The 17,118-nt window shown below is 42.6% G+C and overlaps 7 protein-coding genes across 7 annotated transcripts; 6 read left to right on the forward strand and 1 right to left on the reverse strand.

Annotated features, from left to right (window-relative positions):
* Positions 1-506: 506 nt before the first annotated feature.
* LOC145709239 (protein argonaute-4-like) lies at positions 507-3,912 on the reverse strand. The gene is made up of 7 exons (XM_081786918.1): positions 3,308-3,912; positions 2,836-3,262; positions 2,230-2,791; positions 1,453-2,190; positions 934-1,407; positions 671-885; positions 507-623 (listed from the first exon to the last, which is right to left on the reverse strand). The coding sequence occupies exons 1-7, from the start codon at positions 3,910-3,912 to the stop codon at positions 507-509; spliced, it is 3,138 nt and encodes a 1,045-aa protein (XP_081643044.1).
* Positions 3,913-7,631: 3,719 nt separating this feature from the next.
* Positions 7,632-9,850, forward strand: LOC145710089 (delta-1-pyrroline-5-carboxylate dehydrogenase, mitochondrial-like). Its single transcript, XM_081787778.1, has 8 exons — positions 7,632-7,789; positions 7,831-8,075; positions 8,122-8,253; positions 8,314-8,707; positions 8,749-8,944; positions 8,991-9,352; positions 9,396-9,499; positions 9,545-9,850. Exons 1-8 carry the CDS (start codon positions 7,735-7,737, stop codon positions 9,716-9,718), a joined length of 1,662 nt encoding a protein of 553 aa, XP_081643904.1. The 5' UTR covers positions 7,632-7,734; the 3' UTR covers positions 9,719-9,850.
* A 2-nt stretch (positions 9,851-9,852) lies between these two features.
* On the forward strand, positions 9,853-10,423 carry LOC145710105 (uncharacterized). Its single transcript, XM_081787800.1, has 2 exons — positions 9,853-10,108; positions 10,152-10,423. The coding sequence occupies exons 1-2, from the start codon at positions 9,896-9,898 to the stop codon at positions 10,398-10,400; spliced, it is 462 nt and encodes a 153-aa protein (XP_081643926.1). The 5' UTR covers positions 9,853-9,895; the 3' UTR covers positions 10,401-10,423.
* A 633-nt stretch (positions 10,424-11,056) lies between these two features.
* Positions 11,057-12,576, forward strand: LOC145710094 (uncharacterized). The gene is made up of 3 exons (XM_081787782.1): positions 11,057-12,072; positions 12,115-12,373; positions 12,423-12,576. The coding sequence occupies exons 1-3, from the start codon at positions 11,126-11,128 to the stop codon at positions 12,504-12,506; spliced, it is 1,290 nt and encodes a 429-aa protein (XP_081643908.1). The 5' UTR covers positions 11,057-11,125; the 3' UTR covers positions 12,507-12,576.
* A 26-nt stretch (positions 12,577-12,602) lies between these two features.
* Positions 12,603-13,148, forward strand: LOC145709241 (uncharacterized). The gene is made up of 2 exons (XM_081786919.1): positions 12,603-12,684; positions 12,730-13,148. The coding sequence occupies exons 1-2, from the start codon at positions 12,606-12,608 to the stop codon at positions 13,146-13,148; spliced, it is 498 nt and encodes a 165-aa protein (XP_081643045.1). The 5' UTR covers positions 12,603-12,605.
* Positions 13,149-13,180: 32 nt separating this feature from the next.
* On the forward strand, positions 13,181-15,331 carry LOC145710092 (uncharacterized). The gene is made up of 6 exons (XM_081787781.1): positions 13,181-13,590; positions 13,637-13,864; positions 13,940-14,119; positions 14,171-14,252; positions 14,356-14,600; positions 14,694-15,331. The coding sequence occupies exons 1-6, from the start codon at positions 13,222-13,224 to the stop codon at positions 14,877-14,879; spliced, it is 1,290 nt and encodes a 429-aa protein (XP_081643907.1). The 5' UTR covers positions 13,181-13,221; the 3' UTR covers positions 14,880-15,331.
* On the forward strand, positions 15,309-17,118 carry LOC145709242 (ubiquitin carboxyl-terminal hydrolase 54-like). The gene is made up of 2 exons (XM_081786920.1): positions 15,309-15,632; positions 15,681-17,118. Exons 1-2 carry the CDS (start codon positions 15,397-15,399, stop codon positions 17,116-17,118), a joined length of 1,674 nt encoding a protein of 557 aa, XP_081643046.1. The 5' UTR covers positions 15,309-15,396.

Below are 17,118 nucleotides of genomic sequence, written 5' to 3' on the forward strand. Positions count from 1 at the left end.
TCGTTGCGTGGGCGCCCTGCTCGCTGAGGACTTTTGCTGGAAGAAATTTACTATTGCTGAAGCCAGCATGCTTGTCTCATTAGTACCCTACAAAACCTAAAATCTTTCGCGTATTTCTCAGTTGCCATGTCAACGAAAACACTTCCACGAGAAGCCTGTGTTAATTAATGATGGAAAAACCATGCTTTTCTGATCGGTTTATATTCATTTGTACCAAAGCTATTTACAAGGCGAAAGCGGGTCGACAGTAAATTTGAAACGCTGTCTTTGCACTGTGAATTATATTTATTTGCAGCTTATACAACGATTAATTTAACGATGAGTATAATAACGAGGAGACTGCGTCGAATATGCAGTGAGGTAATGTAAGAATAGTGAAATGATGGATGAAATTGATGAGTTGTATTGGTGTGGAAGCTGAAATATAAGACTGAGGTGATGAGAAATACGAAATTTACAAATAAAAGAAGTTTTCAATGGGAGAATGTAATTTTTAGCATGTTCTTTTAGCAATAGAACATGGTCTTGTAGAGTCGGCTGATAGTCTTCTTTTCAGACTGTGGTTGGTCTTCAAATTTGTACTTGCCGTCGAGGATTTCCGGCAGCTGCTCCAACTGTTGTCGCTAAAGTGTGATTTGATAGGTTTAAGCATAAGAATGTCATGGCTTACTTTTCGTTCATCGGAAATGTAGTCTTTTGCCACTTTGAAGTAAGTTCGTGCTCGATCGGTGGCGAGACTAGCGTACATCAAGGCATTCGGTCGGGAAACAGTTCGGTTGCATCGAACGTAGCCATGGCACAGGTAGTAGCACAGGCCTTCGACGGAATCAGCAGACAAGTTGTTTTCGTCTTTACAGACAATGTACTTAGCCGGAATCGACGTACCTGAAGGTCATTTTTGAAATGGTCCTTTTTGATAATTGACAACATTACCTTGGATGCCTTGGGAAGACTGAAGATAGAAGTCGAAGCGCTCCCGATCGACAATCGAAGTATCGACAACAGTGCCAGCGGGAACATTTTGCGACTTGCCGATCTGGTAGGTGGGATCCATAGCCACCATGCGAGTTGCATGGTTTTTTGTCACCATGATGAAGGTGATCTTGGGTTCGTAGTCGTCCTGCAGCTCTTTACAAGCACTCTTGATCGCATAGTACTCGTGCGCGACAGTTCCATTGATCTGGTGTTCGTTCACAGCTGTGCGAATGAAGATGATGGCTTTTGGCTTCTGTCGAGTGATCTTGTAATAGGTGCGCAGCGCATCAACTTCAAGCCTTTCCAAGTCTTTCATGAGATTGGGAGTGTCAGTGGTCTCAACATGCTCAAAGTAGCTCGTGGCGTTGGGATCAAAAGACGTTGTCAAACCGAGAATTGATTTTTGCCCAGGCATAACGTTAGTCTCGAGTCCTAAAATTAAAATTTACTACTTATCGCTGCATTTCTTGATTTTACCTTGCACCATAACAGGAAAGTCGGGAGTGAAAAGAGCTTGCTCGTTGCATGAGTCAAGAAGACTGAAGTCAATTGTTGCATTGAAACCACTCAGCTTGGCGTTTATCTTCATCAAGATCATGGAGGCGGACTGGCTGTTGAGTCTCGTCAGTGTTTTCATCAGAACGCACTGTGTAAGGAGGCCATCCAAGAGTCTTTCTGAGATAAATTTGGTGCGGGCATATTCTAGGCCGTTCTTGTTGTCGAGGACGACCAGGACTAACTCGAACTCTTCTTGTCGGCAGAATTTCAAGAATTCTTCGAGCTCGTTGGGACTGATGACGTTTGGCATGTTCTGATAAGCTAGAGGGTGCAGTGTCATGCCATGCTCATTGGCAGTTCTGTACAAGGTATCCATAGCCCTGTTTACTGTGTCCACCGAGTTTCGTTGGGATCGATGACTGACGATGCAACAGCCCCAACGCTTGATCGTAACTGGCTTTATGAATCTGCGAGGGTTCCATGAGCCATTCATGATGTTTTCAACCCTGGAGCATCCGTATTGGAGCGTAGGAGATGGAAGCACTCGAGCCTCTGCCTTGATCATTGTCTCGCTCACTTTGATGTCAAGATTATCGAACTCTTGTTGGAGCTCGCGCCGTGCTTGTTTCATGCTGTCCTTGATCCCATTGAAAGTCTGTGGCGCTGGCTTGGCCGAGACTCTAATCAAGGAGCTGATGGCAGCGGGGTCCAAAACTCCTTATTTTTTTAATAATTGAGTACTAATCAGCGTTTTACCTTTAACGGGTTGTTTTGGAATTATTTCGCACATCTCCAACGGAAAGCGCTCTTCATACACTTGACCGTTCGAGTCTGTTCTAGCTCCGGCAGTCATGCATGGAATACGTGGATACTGAAGTCCTTGTCGATTTGTTGACCGTTTGTAGAAGTAATCTGCGACGTTGGTTTTTGTGCCATCTGCAAGAGTGAATGTTTCCGACTGGGCACTTCCCCGGGTAATGTCCTTGATCACTTTGATTTTTCCGTTGCTCTTGGTGTTACTGTGGAGCATCACTTTCAGGCCCTTGAGAACTCTGCACGCTTCTCTTCGTAGGTATTCGTCAGACCAAAAATGCTCGTTGGCAACTTCCTGCTGGAAAATGTCACTGAGGTAGTGAAGAACAGGGAGAGACTTGTGAAAGACACCAAGCTTTTCTTTGGGCTGAATAGCGAGGCCGGACTGGACGTGTTTCATCGTGATGTGAAAGCCGGCGAAGACGTCTTTTCCAGGGATGCGGCAGTCTGCCGGACGAGCTGTCTTGTTTAGAAGATAGAAGCTGTTCTTAACCCGAGTGTAGTCCTAAAAATATAAAATGCAATGCAATTCATGATGGATCATTTTACCTTTCTGTAGAGAGAGGCCTTCAAGACGGTTTCAAGCATATGGAGCACCAGTTGGTCATACTGTCCAATATCTTTGTCGAAAAACAGCGACAAGTCCTTCACCTTCTTGATCCTCACAAGAACATTCTTGTACTTGCAATGATTCGGACGGTCTGGTCTGAAGACAACCATTTCTTGATCCTCGATTCTCTCGAGAGTGTAGAAAAGATTGCCGCCGTCGAAGTACATTGGACTTTTTGGAGCCGAAGTCTCAGACTCGGAGGACGAGCTTGAAGAGCTGCTGGTAGGAGAACCATTAAGATTGTAGACTTGGTTCGCGAACAACTCGAAGAAATTCATGGCTTCTTCATAGTTGAGAATAGGAGGCTTGCCATCAGCACGTTCGCAAAGAAGCTCGCTATCAATGCGGTATAGGTAAGCATTTTTCCTGAATTATTTTTTTAACTCGATTTTTAAATACCAGTACACTTACGGCTTCCCACTCGCAACGTAGAAGTTCGTAGCTACTTGGAATTTTGCGACATTTTTAACCCCGGCGCCAGGTCGCTGAGCCAACTGCATCGTACTGTCCTTCTTGTACTTGTTCTTTTCCAGCTTTGGTAGCGTGGATTGTGAAATGGAAAGCAAGTTTCCTTTCTTACCCAAGATCTTATCATCCGAGGACGATGAGCGTTTTTCAACTGGGCATTCGAAGAAACTGTACGCAGACTCGTCGTTCTGGCAAATACTTGAGAGCTTGTCTTCATCAAGAACGCCATGGAACTGTTCAGTTGACTGCGGTCGACGAGGAGGGACGATTATCCCCCCTCGGCTTCGGGGTCGGCCGCGACCTCGAGATTGAGATCGTCCTCCGGAGCTAGACGAGGTTGAGGTTCCTCCTGATGTCGGGAGCGATGATTCGCCACTCAGAGGATCGGTGTTGGCGAGAATTCGGGCTCCTCTACCAAGACCTCGTCCAACGCGGGGCCTGTCAGAGAAGACTGACCGAACGTCAAGATCGGTGAATGTCGACTCAAGGTCTTCCTCGTCGAAGGGATTGCCGCTAGAGGAGCGCTTCCCACGTCCACGGCCAGCCATAGTCGTCGTTGTTGTCAGAAAAGAAAAAATCGAAATTTATATTTGGTTCTTAGCAAAAAGTAAGAATGAGCGTTTGCCTCCGCGGCAGCTCTTTATATACTCGAGATAGATTTATCAAGATTAATATCGAGTTAATATCAACTCAGGAAAATTCAAGCATCTCGATGGAAAGGATCTCCATCGACTCAGATCCGCACGAGCATCTTGCAACTATATTTGTTTATTTGGATGTTAATAACTTTTATTGTTCAGCTCGAAATTTCATAAATAAGTTGTTCGTCTCATAACCGAGTTCATCGGGTTCGCGTCTCCAGCGAGGTAGTGCATGTCTAAAATTGAAACTAATACTCTTCCATGTCTTCAACTCATACCTTTTTCGAAGACCAGATTGAAAGCCTTATTGATCTTTTTCTCCTGAGTCTGGCTTTATGTTTTCTTGTATTTATGAAGTATTTTTGAAAGATAAGCCATTCCTGAATACTTTCAAAAATCTTTTTCGCGTCTGTTCACCAGCAAATATGTACAGAATCGGATTTAAAACTGGTGTTAACCATGGAGCCTTTAAACGGATTCATATGTTTTTTGACAATTACTCAATTTCATTTGTTTAATTAGACTGTCTGTCAAAAATAATGCTGTCTTGTAACGGTTGCTGTCATTTTTCTGACTTGATGGCCGTCAACTGGTGACCTGAATTCTTCACATATTGCAGTGCAAAAATTGCACAAGAAAAGCTTTGAATCCAAACAATGACATCAGTTTATAATATGTTGAACAAGTAGAGTTGTCCATCTCGACGTTAATTATATTAAGCAGATGCCAAATTATAACAGGGCACCAGGAAATCTTCTCTTGGCTCAAAAGCACTTTTATCGTCTTGATACATTATTTCATTATTACTGTCGCATTTGGCCCCTAACAAAATAGCGAACGCAAACAGAAGAACATTTCGTTTGACAGCTTTCTGTGTCTTCTGGAATTGCTGACGCCGTTTGTCAAGGAAAGGACTCTCGAGGGTGAGTTCGCCCAATGTTGATTGATGCGCTAGACTTGATTTTGACATTGTCTCGAAAGTAAGGATATTACTTTTGAGCTGTCTGACGACGCCGATGTTCGCCAAGTAGCTTATTCCGATCGGAAGAATCACGGCCAAGAAAAGCACAATAAGATAATACACTCTCTCGTTTGGTTCCTAGAAAGCAGATTAATACTAACAAACAATCCATAAGAAAACTTACTTGCTGTCTACATGATTCCACCTCGATCTCGCAGTCTGAATAGGAATCAAGAACGACAGCTTTGCATTCATCGCGTCCGATTCTTGACCACCGAATTCTACATACTTGACTCGAATGATCATCCGCTTCACCAACAATGAACACATCCGCGTACACAAAGATCGGCACCGTGAATAATGCAGCAAGAATCTCTTTTGGCTCTACATTTATGCTCTTCATTTAAAATCAAGTTCGATCATTTGATATTTACGAAGCTAGTTATTCGAATTATCTGGGGAAGTAAATTTTTGACGATAATTGACCGTCCCCCGAGAACTCACTTATCAGAAGCTTACAGTTAATTAGGGCATTGCAGTCATTTCAGATATTTGCAGATCCTTCCCCAAGCAAAAAGTCCGATCTTCTTGTAAGTGGAAACGGAGTACGAAGACCAACTTGTCAACGATGAATACCGCACAACAGCTGTCATTGTCACATTCAACAGCGTTGCTAGCATGCCAAGTTGCTTGACACCGTGATAGTACTTAGGGCAGATTTGAAGTGAACAAAGCAGACATTCAATACCTTGCAAAAAATATTCTTGAAGAGGCCGGAGCCAATGTTGAATTTGGAAGTCGAATTCTGGTATTGAAGGTAGATCTTGAATGGTGCATTGATGAGCTTTCAAAGGGATCAAACTATTCCTTCATTGTTTCAATTAGACTTATTTCGATCCGTGTCAATAAAAGATCAGCTAGAGCAATGTTGATCATTAGAGGTGATGAGTTAGTTCTTGCATTTAGGGTTCCTGTCATCTAAGAACATCATGCTTAATTCAGTGTGGCATATATTCAACTTACAGTGAGAAGAACATAAATATTAGCGGTGATTCCAATTACTGTCGCCAATGACAAGCTGACGATACTAACTTGGGACTCGAGGGATAAATCCAAAAACTGAATAGCTCTTCGGAAGTTTTAAGGTTTTTGGCTTTACCTTTGGGTTGCTTATATTTTCGTAGATACTGTTAAGAAATTCCTGATCAGCCAAATCTGCTTGGGAGAGATTTTGGATCTGCGGATTGAGCAGATCTCGCTAGATTCAAATTAAGTTAATTTGAATGGCAGGACGATGCAGCGTTAATGCGATTAACAAAGCGATTTAGACTTTCTTTCATGTGCACCCTTACCTGCCCCTTTTGCGTTATTCCATACGTAAAATTGCAAAGACATTTCGCGGCCCACTCTCTAACCATTCTGTTACTAAAATGACCGAAAACTCAAAACAAAAACGGCGCGAGGTGGCGTACGTACGCGAACATGCCAGACAGTTCTGAGCCGACTTCGTACGCTTTCTAGGTTCTCATCATCGTATCTGTGCCCTGGGAAGATTTATGGCTCCATAATGCACAGCTAACAGATTTCTCTCGCGATCCCAGCAGTGTAACTCTCCGCGAGATATACTGATCAGATGGACACAACCATATACTAAATTAATTATTTACAAACGAAGCTAAGGTATGCAAGCTAAACTAACAAGGCGGAAAATGTAATTATTATAAGCTTTCCCTTATTGCCTTTGCATTTAATTTCTAGACAGTCACAAAATGTACTCCGAAAACGCAAGGATGCTCCCTTCTTTGGGGAACTAGAAATACAAAAATGAGACTTGCAAAAACGCGATCCGTTTTAAAATTGATATCAGACGAACAACTTCGTCAAAACCACTGAAACACTAGCTGGATAATACTAAAGATATCCGCGAATAAGGACAGATTCTGCATAAAAGATTCCTTGTAGAGTGAACTTAATAACTGCATTCAGAGTTAGATTAATGAATCCAAGAATGAACGACTAACAAGACAAAACAGATAAATTATTCAACATTAGTCTTCTTTGTTTTCTAGACAACAGATAATAGTTTGACCCAAGTAATCAGTTTACCTTAGATCTCAGCCAGTCAAAAATGCAAAATATCGAGGAAAAAACATCAAGACACTGCGAAAATGATCATTTTTTTAAACTGATTTCTCACATCTGCGTCTAAGATTCTTCAGATTGCAAGAATTGACCATTGGATAGCTGTCGAGAAGCCAAATTTGCCAATGAGTACATTAATTTTAATTAGTTTCCTGAGTCATTTTGTTTCGCATAATTAGGAGGACTGTTCGGACTCGATTCTTCTTGAAACATAAATGAGATTAAGGCCATGGTTTGATTGTGGACCGTAATTTATGGATCATAGTTGTGATTCATAATTTATAGACAGAAAATTCTTTATGCAAATGGTCAAAGTCGATGTTTTCTAGCCAATCAAAATTGAATGGCGAAGATTAATGGTGAATTAATTGCTTTACTAATCATTGTGTTTATTTGTCCCTTTTTAGATTGCGCCATTGGCAGTTATCCAGCCGGCGCCGACAACGCCCATCACCGCCGGACTTTTTTATTTTTCAATTTTTGAGTTTCTTTTTGGAACAGTTTGTTTCCGTAATTGAGTTCAAGTATTTTCGCCGCGAGGGCGTGAGAACGTCTATTTGTGAGGCCCACGCTTGGGCACGCCTACTAGTGCTCCTCCCATCTGTTTCGACTTTTTTTCTTTAGAAATGCTTTCGAGAGTCGCGAGAAAATCATCAAGGGCGGCGGGTGCGATCCCAATTGGTAATTCTTTTATTTACTTTGTAAGCGAATTGAATTTTCAGCTGTAAATGACCCGATTCTGCCGTACGCGCCGGGCTCTGCAGAGCGAAAAGCGCTCCGAGAGGCGTTGACAAAAGTTGAAAGCACCTGCAAAGACATTCCGATCATCGTCGGCGGGGAAGAAATCAGAAATGACAACGTCAAATATCAAGTTTCGCCCTACAACCACTCGCAGAAGATCGCCAAGTATTACTGGGCGGATAAAGACCTTTTGACGAAGGCGGCCGATGCTGCCGTCGCTGCTCAGGTACAAAGGCCAGCTTACAATTTGCGTGCTAACGAGATGAACCTAGCATGAATGGGAGCATCGACCACTTCGAGATCGCGTCCAAATCTTCCTCAAAGCTGCCGAAATGATCAAAGGGCCCAAGCGAGCAGATATTTGCGCGACGACGATGGCCGGCCAGGCCAAAAATGTCATTCAGGTTCGTAATTGAGTATTGAGTTGATGAAACCGCATGTTCACTTCTTCAATCGGCTTTTAGGCTGAGATCGACGCCGCTTGCGAGCTGATCGATTTCTTCACCTTCAACGCCCAGTCGGCTCTCGAGCTTGAAACCTCTCAGCCGCTCTCGCCCGATGTCGGAATCACAAACAGAATCTTCTACCGAGGACGAGAGGGCTTCGTCGCTGCCATTTCCCCCTTCAACTTCACTGCCATTGGTGGTAACCTCGCCGGTACCCCTGCAATGATGGGCAATCCTACTCTCTGGAAGCCAAGTGACACGGCAATCCTTTCCAACTACTTGGTCTACGAAATTCTTCGAGAGTGCGGCCTCCCCGACAATATTATTCAATTCGTTCCTGCTGATGGGCCCGTCTTTGGCGAAGCAATTTGCGAGCACCCATACTTGTCTATGGTCAACTTTACGGGATCTGGTAACTTTCTCAAATCGTAATCATAAACTAGAGTCTCTTAGTTAAAACTTTCCAACATCTGAACATGGAAGTTTCGAAGAACTTGCCCCTTTTCAAGACATTCCCAGCTATGATTGGCGAGTGTGGCGGCAAGAACTACCACTTCGTCCACAACTCTGCTGATGTGCGTCACGTGGCTGTCGGAACTATTCGATCCGCCTTTGAATACTCTGGCCAGAAGTGCTCCGCTTGCTCCAGGTAAAATCCAATATATTTATCTCACTTTGGATAATGAATATTTTAGAGCTTACTTTCCTGCTTCTCGATGGGCAGAAATTAGAGAGAATCTCTTGTCTATCCATTCGCAGTTGAAGATGGGCACCGTCGATGATTTCTCTATCTTTATGTCTGCAGTCATTGACGAAGCATCATTCAACAGAGTATCAGGATATATTGACGCTGCCAAGGCCGATCCCAACTGCGAAATCATCGCTGGCGGCGGATACGACAAATCCAAGGGCTTCTTCGTCGAACCAACAATCATCCTCACCAACGATCCAAAATGCTTGACAATGCAAGAAGAAATCTTCGGCCCCGTTCTTACTGTATACGTCTACGAAGACGACAAAATGGACGAAACTATTGAAATCATGAAAGACACTTCTAGTAAGTTTCTCAGTTCCCGACAGTGTTTAATTGACATGTTTAGTTTACGCTCTTACTGGTGCTATTTATTGCGAAAAAGAATCTCTTGTTCAAGAATTGACGATGAAACTTCGCCAAACTGCCGGAAACTTTTATATCAATGACAAAGTAAGCCAAGATCTTTTGAAAAGATGCTTTCATAATAATCTTCAGTCTACCGGTTCTGTGGTTGGCCAGCAATGGTTTGGTGGAGCTGCCAAGTCAGGAACCAACGACAAGGCAGGCGGCCCTCTCTACACCTCTCGCTTCGTCTCTCCACAAGCAATCAAGCGCACTCACTTTCACATCAAGGACTGGGCCTACCCGTCCATGTCCCAGGAAGAATAAATTTTCCGAATAGTCAAAATTCATAAAAAAAACAGCAAAAAATACCTACCGTCTGTCAATTCTATATTCAACCCATTCTGTATGTTCCGTTTGTTTCACAAGCTAAATAATAATAAACCAAGTTGCAGTCGATCTCATCAGTTTTTGTTCAGTATGAAAAAATAGTAATAAAAGACAATGGATAGTTCGAGTTGGGCATTTGAGCTTGAAAGGGCGGTTAAAAATGCTGTCGATCAGGCAGACTTGTTGACGCGGACGAGGACACAGGTGACCGAAACGGACACGGCAGTTGAGCACGCTCGAGCATTGTTGCAAACCTGGACAGTAAAAGCGCCGGAGGCATATCCTCCAAATAGGAGCTCCGCCACACCAGAAACACCCCGCACAAGAGTAAGCATTGAGGAAAAAATATTCTCGACAAAGGGAATTTCAGGCTTTGCTCGAGGATCTGGAATATGCCGGCTTGAGCGCGATTACGGAGGTTGACCCAAAAAGCATCAACTCCGCCGGCGATTTCGTTTCCAAATACTTGAAAGAGGAAGAAACTTCTGATCACTTGTCTAATGAGGCAATCAACAACACAGATGCTTTTATCCAACGGCTGATGACGATCGACCTATCAAAGAACCTTCCTAAAGCAGAGCCAAAAGTCAACTTTCGAGCTGCTCAAAGGAAACGCTAGAGACATTCTTACAGTAATAACCTCATCAAAAATGAATGAAATTGGTCCAATCAAAGTTAATGAATTATAGAAGGGAGTTTTCTAGCCCTGAACTTGACATTAACATCAGCGTTACAGAGAACGGGTCAATCTTATAAATGCCAAGAGAGAGCAGCGCAGAAAAGAAAGTCAAATTAGACTGGCGGCGGAAAGGGCTGCCCGCGAAGAAGAACATAAAAAGTACCAAGAAGAGAAAGTTCGACGAGAAAAGTCCAGGCTCAAGGAAGATAAAGCAATCACGTCCGAAATTCTCCGGCTCCGGAAAGAACTCGAGGGCGAGAAGAAAAGGCGAAACAGCAGTCAGATTTACAATCTATGAAGGAGCTGAAGAAGAAACAAGCTGAGGCCGAAGAAATAAAGAAGCTCCAAGAACTGCGTCGAAAGCAGATGGAGCAGAAGATGAAGCTCGAAGCTAGAAACAAAATCATCATTCAACAGAAGATAGAGAATCACAAAAGAGAGCGCCTGAATCTTCTTCGTCGTTATTTCAATTCTTGGTCCTTGATTTTGGTAGAAAGGAGGAAACAGAGCGGCATGGCACAAGCTTGCAGGAACGAGCTAAATAAATTGAAATTTCTCTTTAGAAGGGATGAAATTATAAGCTTCGTAAAAGAGACTGGCATGTAACGCGCAAAGTTTTCAGCGGCTGGAGACGATGGGCCAAGAAAATCCAAAACGACAAGATCATGGCGGAGGAAATCCAAAAAGCAAAGACGCTGCGCCTTTTCGAGTCTCGAGTCACAAAGCAAAAGGATGAAATCCTCATCACAAGGGTATTCACAGCGTGGCGTCTGTTTGCGAAGCAAGAATGCGAGCGGCGCAAGCTCCTCGAAGCCGAACAAGAAATGAAAAGCAAAATGGAGAGTTTACTCTCGAAGCTGAAACAGCGGACACACCCACTAGAAGATATTGAAGATACGCCGGAAGTAACTCCGATCATACCATTCTATCCCGCAGACGGAAGTCAAAAAGCGACCCCACATGAGGATTATCCTCAGACGGATCAGTCGACTACAGCTTGTGATACCAAGGCTATGATAAAAAATTTCCAGGACGAATTCAAGCTTCTGAAAGCTCAGCGGACTCGCGATGATCGTTTACGTAAAAAACAAGAATCTTCTCTCATCTCGGAGAGTAAGCCTGAGACGCCATCGAGCAAGAGAGTGGTCTCGAAGACAATCGAGTCGCTGGTGAAGCCTCACAAAAGTGTGTTGAGTATGGAAGAGCGAAAACTCGAACGGGAGAAGCGGAAAAACGAAATCATCGCTTTGAAAAAGAAGAAAGAAGAAGAACTAGAAGCAAAAAAGCGGGAAGAGCGAAGAATCGCAAACGAACAAGCTCTCCAAGAGAGAAAACGAAAGCGAGAAGAGCTCATCGCGCAGAAGCAGGCGAAAGAAAACCAAGAAAAACTGAAGCAAGAAGCCAAACAAAAAGCACAAGAAAATATCAAACGAGCAAACGAACATCACAAAAGACTACTGAAAAGAAGGTCACTAAACGCTTTGAAAGTTTGGAGCATCGCGGAGAAAGCGAAAAACACTGAAAAGGTCAAAACTGCGCGACTTGAAAAGCTCCGGCCTCTTTTAACTCGCTGGAGTGAGTTTGTCCAGCAAAAACTAACAGCGAATCAACGGTTTGTTTTTTCGCTTTCTAGCGTTTCGACTTTGTGATTTAGAACTGCCGACCATTTCCGCTACCAAAAACTTACTTCAAATATAATCACCCACTGGAAATTAATCAAAGAAATTGAACATTTCCAACAAAACCGCGCCGATGCTTTTTACAAGGCGAAACTTCCACGAAAGTGCATCGCTCTCTGGAGTCAAGAAGTCATGAACAATAAAGTTGAATTATGGCGCGGAGAAAAGATCGCTGTTGCTCATCACAATAAATCGTTACTATCCATTTCAATAAAAATGTGGAGAAAGCTAAAGGTCTTCTTTACTATCTCAGAGCAACTAGATTGTTTACTCATTCTTTCAGAAATTCAACGAAGAAGAGAAGAAACGCGAAGACCGGCGCAACAAACTCCGACATTTGGTCAAAGAAGTCATCGAAGATTTCTGATTTTTATTTTTGTACTTTCAAAGCTTGATTTTTATTTTTTACTTGTACTGAAATATTGAATTGAATTCCATTTTGATGATTGACGCATTTGATGCTAGAATGGCTGAAAATGAAGATGGTCTGTGTGACATATCGGAGCTGCAGATTTCGCTTGATTCGCTTCGCCCAGATGAAAACGGTAAATTCTGATGGAAAAAGAGTGGAATTTAACATTTGCTTCTAGTGGAATCGACTCCTGTAGGCTCACCACGGGAGATCTCGCCAAATGCTAAAGTGGTGCGAACTCTACAGTTCACGGATACGGAGAGTCTTTCACGTGTCAACTCGATCGAGAGCAAGTTATCGTCAGTGCTCGCCCTAGAGCCGTCATCTCTCAAGCAGCAATTCGATGAGCTCGTCTTTGAAATGCCAGAAAGCAAGGACTCAGAAACACTCGAGAAACTCGCCCATGCCGAGCATAAGATTATCGAACTGCAGCAACAAATACTCAAACTTGAACAGTCGCTTTTTCTTGTCAATCAGAACTGTGCCAAGAAAAATCAAGTCTTGAAATCGGCCACGAACATGCTTTCGGCCGCCAAGAGTATATTTCTTGACGAGAATGAGAAAAACCAATCGAAGATTATTCAGGAATGGATTTAGCATTCAATTTTATGAAGAAAATTATGAATCAAAATCTTAAATCTTAAAAAAGCAAGACAATGGCCTGAAAGAAATGATGGAGATTCTTACCGAGCTTGAAAACGACTACGCGAGTTTGAAGATCGAAAAAGAAAACCTCGAGTTTAAATTAAATGAAGTAACTGTAGAAAGACAGCATTTGCAGGAGCAGCATGAAGAAGGGAAAACTGAAAGGGCAAATATTGAAAAGGATAACAAAGACCTTACTCAACAGCTCGACACATTGAGGAAAGAGTCAACAGAAGAGCGAAGTTCTCTCAATCAGAAAATTGCCAATCTCAAGAAATTGCTCGAATCTGAACGATCAAAAGTCGCCAACTTTGAACGTTGCAATAAAGAAGCGCAGAAGAAAACGGCGGCGGTGCAGCACCAGTTCGAACTTTTAAAATTTCAAACAGATCAGGTAAAAGTCAATAGATATTATTAATGTTGACATTTATACTCACAAGGCGAAGTCAGCGCGAGAGCAACACCTCAAAGCTACGCAAATCGAAAAGGAAAAGATATCCAAAGTCAAAGCGGAATTAGAAGCGAAAGTCAGAGACTTTGAAAACGAGCTTAAAACAGCTCGCAGCGAAAAATGCGAACTGGATCACTCCCTTGACAAGTGCAAAAAAGAGCTTAAACAGAGCAACGAACTGAATGAACAGCTGCAGAATAAAATCAAGGAGGAAAAGGTAGGATGGCTGGAATGAGAAAGTTTTCTTTGCCCCGTGAGGATTTCCGTAGTGGAATTTCAAAATCTTCTTAAGTCGGCGAAAGGAGCGGAACTCCAGAAGCAGGAAGCGTATCATGCGGCTTTAATTCAAAAACGCCTTGCTGAATCGACTGCCCGTCATAGCCAAGCTGAAGAAGCTCTACAAAACGAATTCCATGGTAAAGAACTGCAGCTTAGAGCTGAAATCGATGCGTTACGACGAGCTCACATACAGGTACGACCCCGAAAAATCGAATAAACTTCCGCTCTATATATATTTTGATAGGAGCTGGAGGATGTAAAGAAATCGATGCGCGAAGCTGTTAACCAGCAGATGAAGCAGTTCTTACAGAACCATTACACACAAGGCTGGGCGGGAGTATGAGTTTCTCGGCTGTATAGTTTTTATTTTATATCTTTATTGTCCCCTTTGGAGGATTCCATAGAATTTATTACTCTAGCCTTAATAAGGGCTAAATGCTATAGGAGTGAGTGACCCCAGGATGAATGACGTTAATATGATGGATATTTCACCCATGCCTTCGATTCCCCAAATGCAGTCGACTCCCGACATAAGACGGCGTAGTTCCAGTCCTCTCATGCGCCCAGGAAATGTTCCAAGCTTACCAGACATGTCTAGGATCGATATTCCTCAAGATGATTCTCCTAAAAGTGCGCTCTCTGAACGTGAACTAATGTTACGTAGCATGCTCCAGGTAACTTTCCAGGATCCCCCTAAATAAGCATGATCCAACAATAGCCCGACAAAGGTTGCTCGTTTATTACCACGTCTGAGTCTTATTTTTCAGAAAGTCCTAGCGTCACAAGCGCCAGAAGAGCACGCGAGAAAGCCCGTCGCAGCAGGAGACATGTTGAAAACGAACTCAAATCCAAACCTAAAGAGCCAACTTCACACGCTTTTACGCTCAGAGACACTCTCGCAGAAAGAAAGAAAATCTGTTGAGAAGTTTTGTAAAATTCTTGATTCTAAATGAGTCAACGCCCTTTGTACTGACACCGTTTGTTTTATATTATCCACCCGTTTTTTGAACCCCTCTAGAAAAGGGATGAGGACATCCTGAGATTATTTTAACCCCCCTACGCCACAGAATAGACCTTTACCTCTTATTTTAGCTGCATTGAGGCACTGTATGATGCCTGTACTCCGAGTCCATAGACTCCCCAAAAGGGTTCAAAATGAGCGAAATCGGGTTTTTCCGGCTTAATGACGTCATAAGTCAAAGAACATGTGACAATAACTTTTTCTAAGTACCCCTACGCCACAGATCAGACCCTAAGCTACATGCTGGTACTTTAGGGAACCCTCTGTGATAACTGTGGTCGGAGAGCATAGACTCCCCAGCTTGGGTTAATTTAAAACAAACGGTGTCACTGAAAATCGTCCATTCCTGCCTTCTATTTTTTCAAAAACCAAAACTATTTTCTAGCCACCGCGTAAGCATGATTCATTTAGTTTGATAATTGGAATCGGCGAGAAAACTTTCAAATGAAATGAGTGAACGAAATCCTTCCACAACAAGCTTTACAGACTTCAGGGAGAGCAAAGGGCTAGACAACCACAAGGGTCAAAATAATTGCTGGCTCAATGCGACAATCCAACTTTTATGGCATCAAGACGGCTTCCGTGAAAGTCTTCATCGACTAAAATCGCGAGGACATTACAAATGCAGACGCGAACAATGTGTTTATTGTCAAATTCAAAGATTACTGAAAAAATACATCTATGAGTAAGTAAACTTACCAATAAGTAGTAACCTAATTTTATCATTTCTTAGAAACAATCAGTCGATTCCACCAGACGAGCTACGAGAAGCGTTGACACAAGTTAATCAGAGTTTTGTTGCTGGCGAAATGGGTGATCCGATCGAAGCGTATGAAACTGTTCTCAAAGTTCTCCACGTTCACTTAACTGGCGAAGACAACTCGAAATCGCCCTGCGAGAAAGAACACTGTCTTGTTCATCAAAAATTTCATCACAATATCGTTGAGGAACGAACTTGCGATAAATGCTATGACACCCAGTATCAAATAGAGTCAGAGTTGAGTAAATGGGTCTCTGCTCGTGATGTTATAAATCTTCCGAACTATACCCCCTTCATGAAGTTATTCAAAAACAGTGGCCCTGGAAACGACTGCTCTCGAAATAATTGCATCGGCAAGTACAATCTTATCAAACGCCTGGAAAATGCTGCCGAAAGTTTTGTTATTTCTGTTGGATGGGACAGCCAGCGGACACCTCTCAACGATATTACAATATTTATCAACAAGGTTCCTTGCAGAATGAAAATCGACGACCTTTATGATCAAATTACTGATGATTCGTCGATTGACTCAGAACTTCTTCTAAATGGAATTGTTTGTTACTATGGAATGCACTACACTGCTTATATTTTTCATACGAAAATGAAGAAATGGGTTTACCTTGATGATAACAACGTTAACGTTATATCCTCCAGCTGGATTAATGTTATGAATCATATGACGAAGAATTATCAACAGCCCTGTATGCTTCTTTATAGCAAACTTGACAAGTTCAAGAAGCTCAATCTCGAAAATGCTCTTCGGAAAGAAGAAACTACTTATGATAATGATTTCTCTCCTCAAAAAATTGCAGTTGCTGATGATTTCACCAATAGGGCAATGAAAGAAAAAGAAGATCAAGAACTAAAAGACGCTGCATTTGCCAAACAGCTTATGGAAGAAGAAGAAAAACGGTTAAAAGAATTTGAGATGCAACAAAAACTCGAAGCGGAACGAAAACACCAAGAAGCCATCGAGAGGCAAAGAAGACAGCTAGAAATAGAAAGGCAAGAAGCCGAAAAACTTCGACTAAAACAAGAAGAAGAGAGGATAAAAAAAATCAGAGAGCAAGAGATAGAACTTAAGAGATATGAGCAAGAGAAAAAACGAAAAGATGAAGCAGAAAGGCAACGTTTAGCGGAGGAAGAGAGGAAGAGACGACTCGTCGAGGAAGAGAACAAGAGACGACTTGCCGAGGTGGAAAGAAGGGAGAAAGAGAAAAAAGAGGTAGAAGAAATAATGCGCAGAGCAAAACAAAAGGAGGAGGACGACAAGAGACGACAAGAGGCCGAGGACAGAGATCGGAAGGAAAAATTGAAGAAAGCAGAGTGGGAACGACTAGAATATCAACGACGATTGGGAGTCGCTGGAAGCTATTCAGGGTCACAAAACCGATGGATAATAATCATATAG

Source organism: Oikopleura dioica, chromosome XSR, assembly GCF_907165135.1.
Source record: "Oikopleura dioica chromosome XSR, OKI2018_I68_1.0, whole genome shotgun sequence".
Lineage (NCBI taxonomy): Eukaryota > Metazoa > Chordata > Appendicularia > Copelata > Oikopleuridae > Oikopleura > Oikopleura dioica.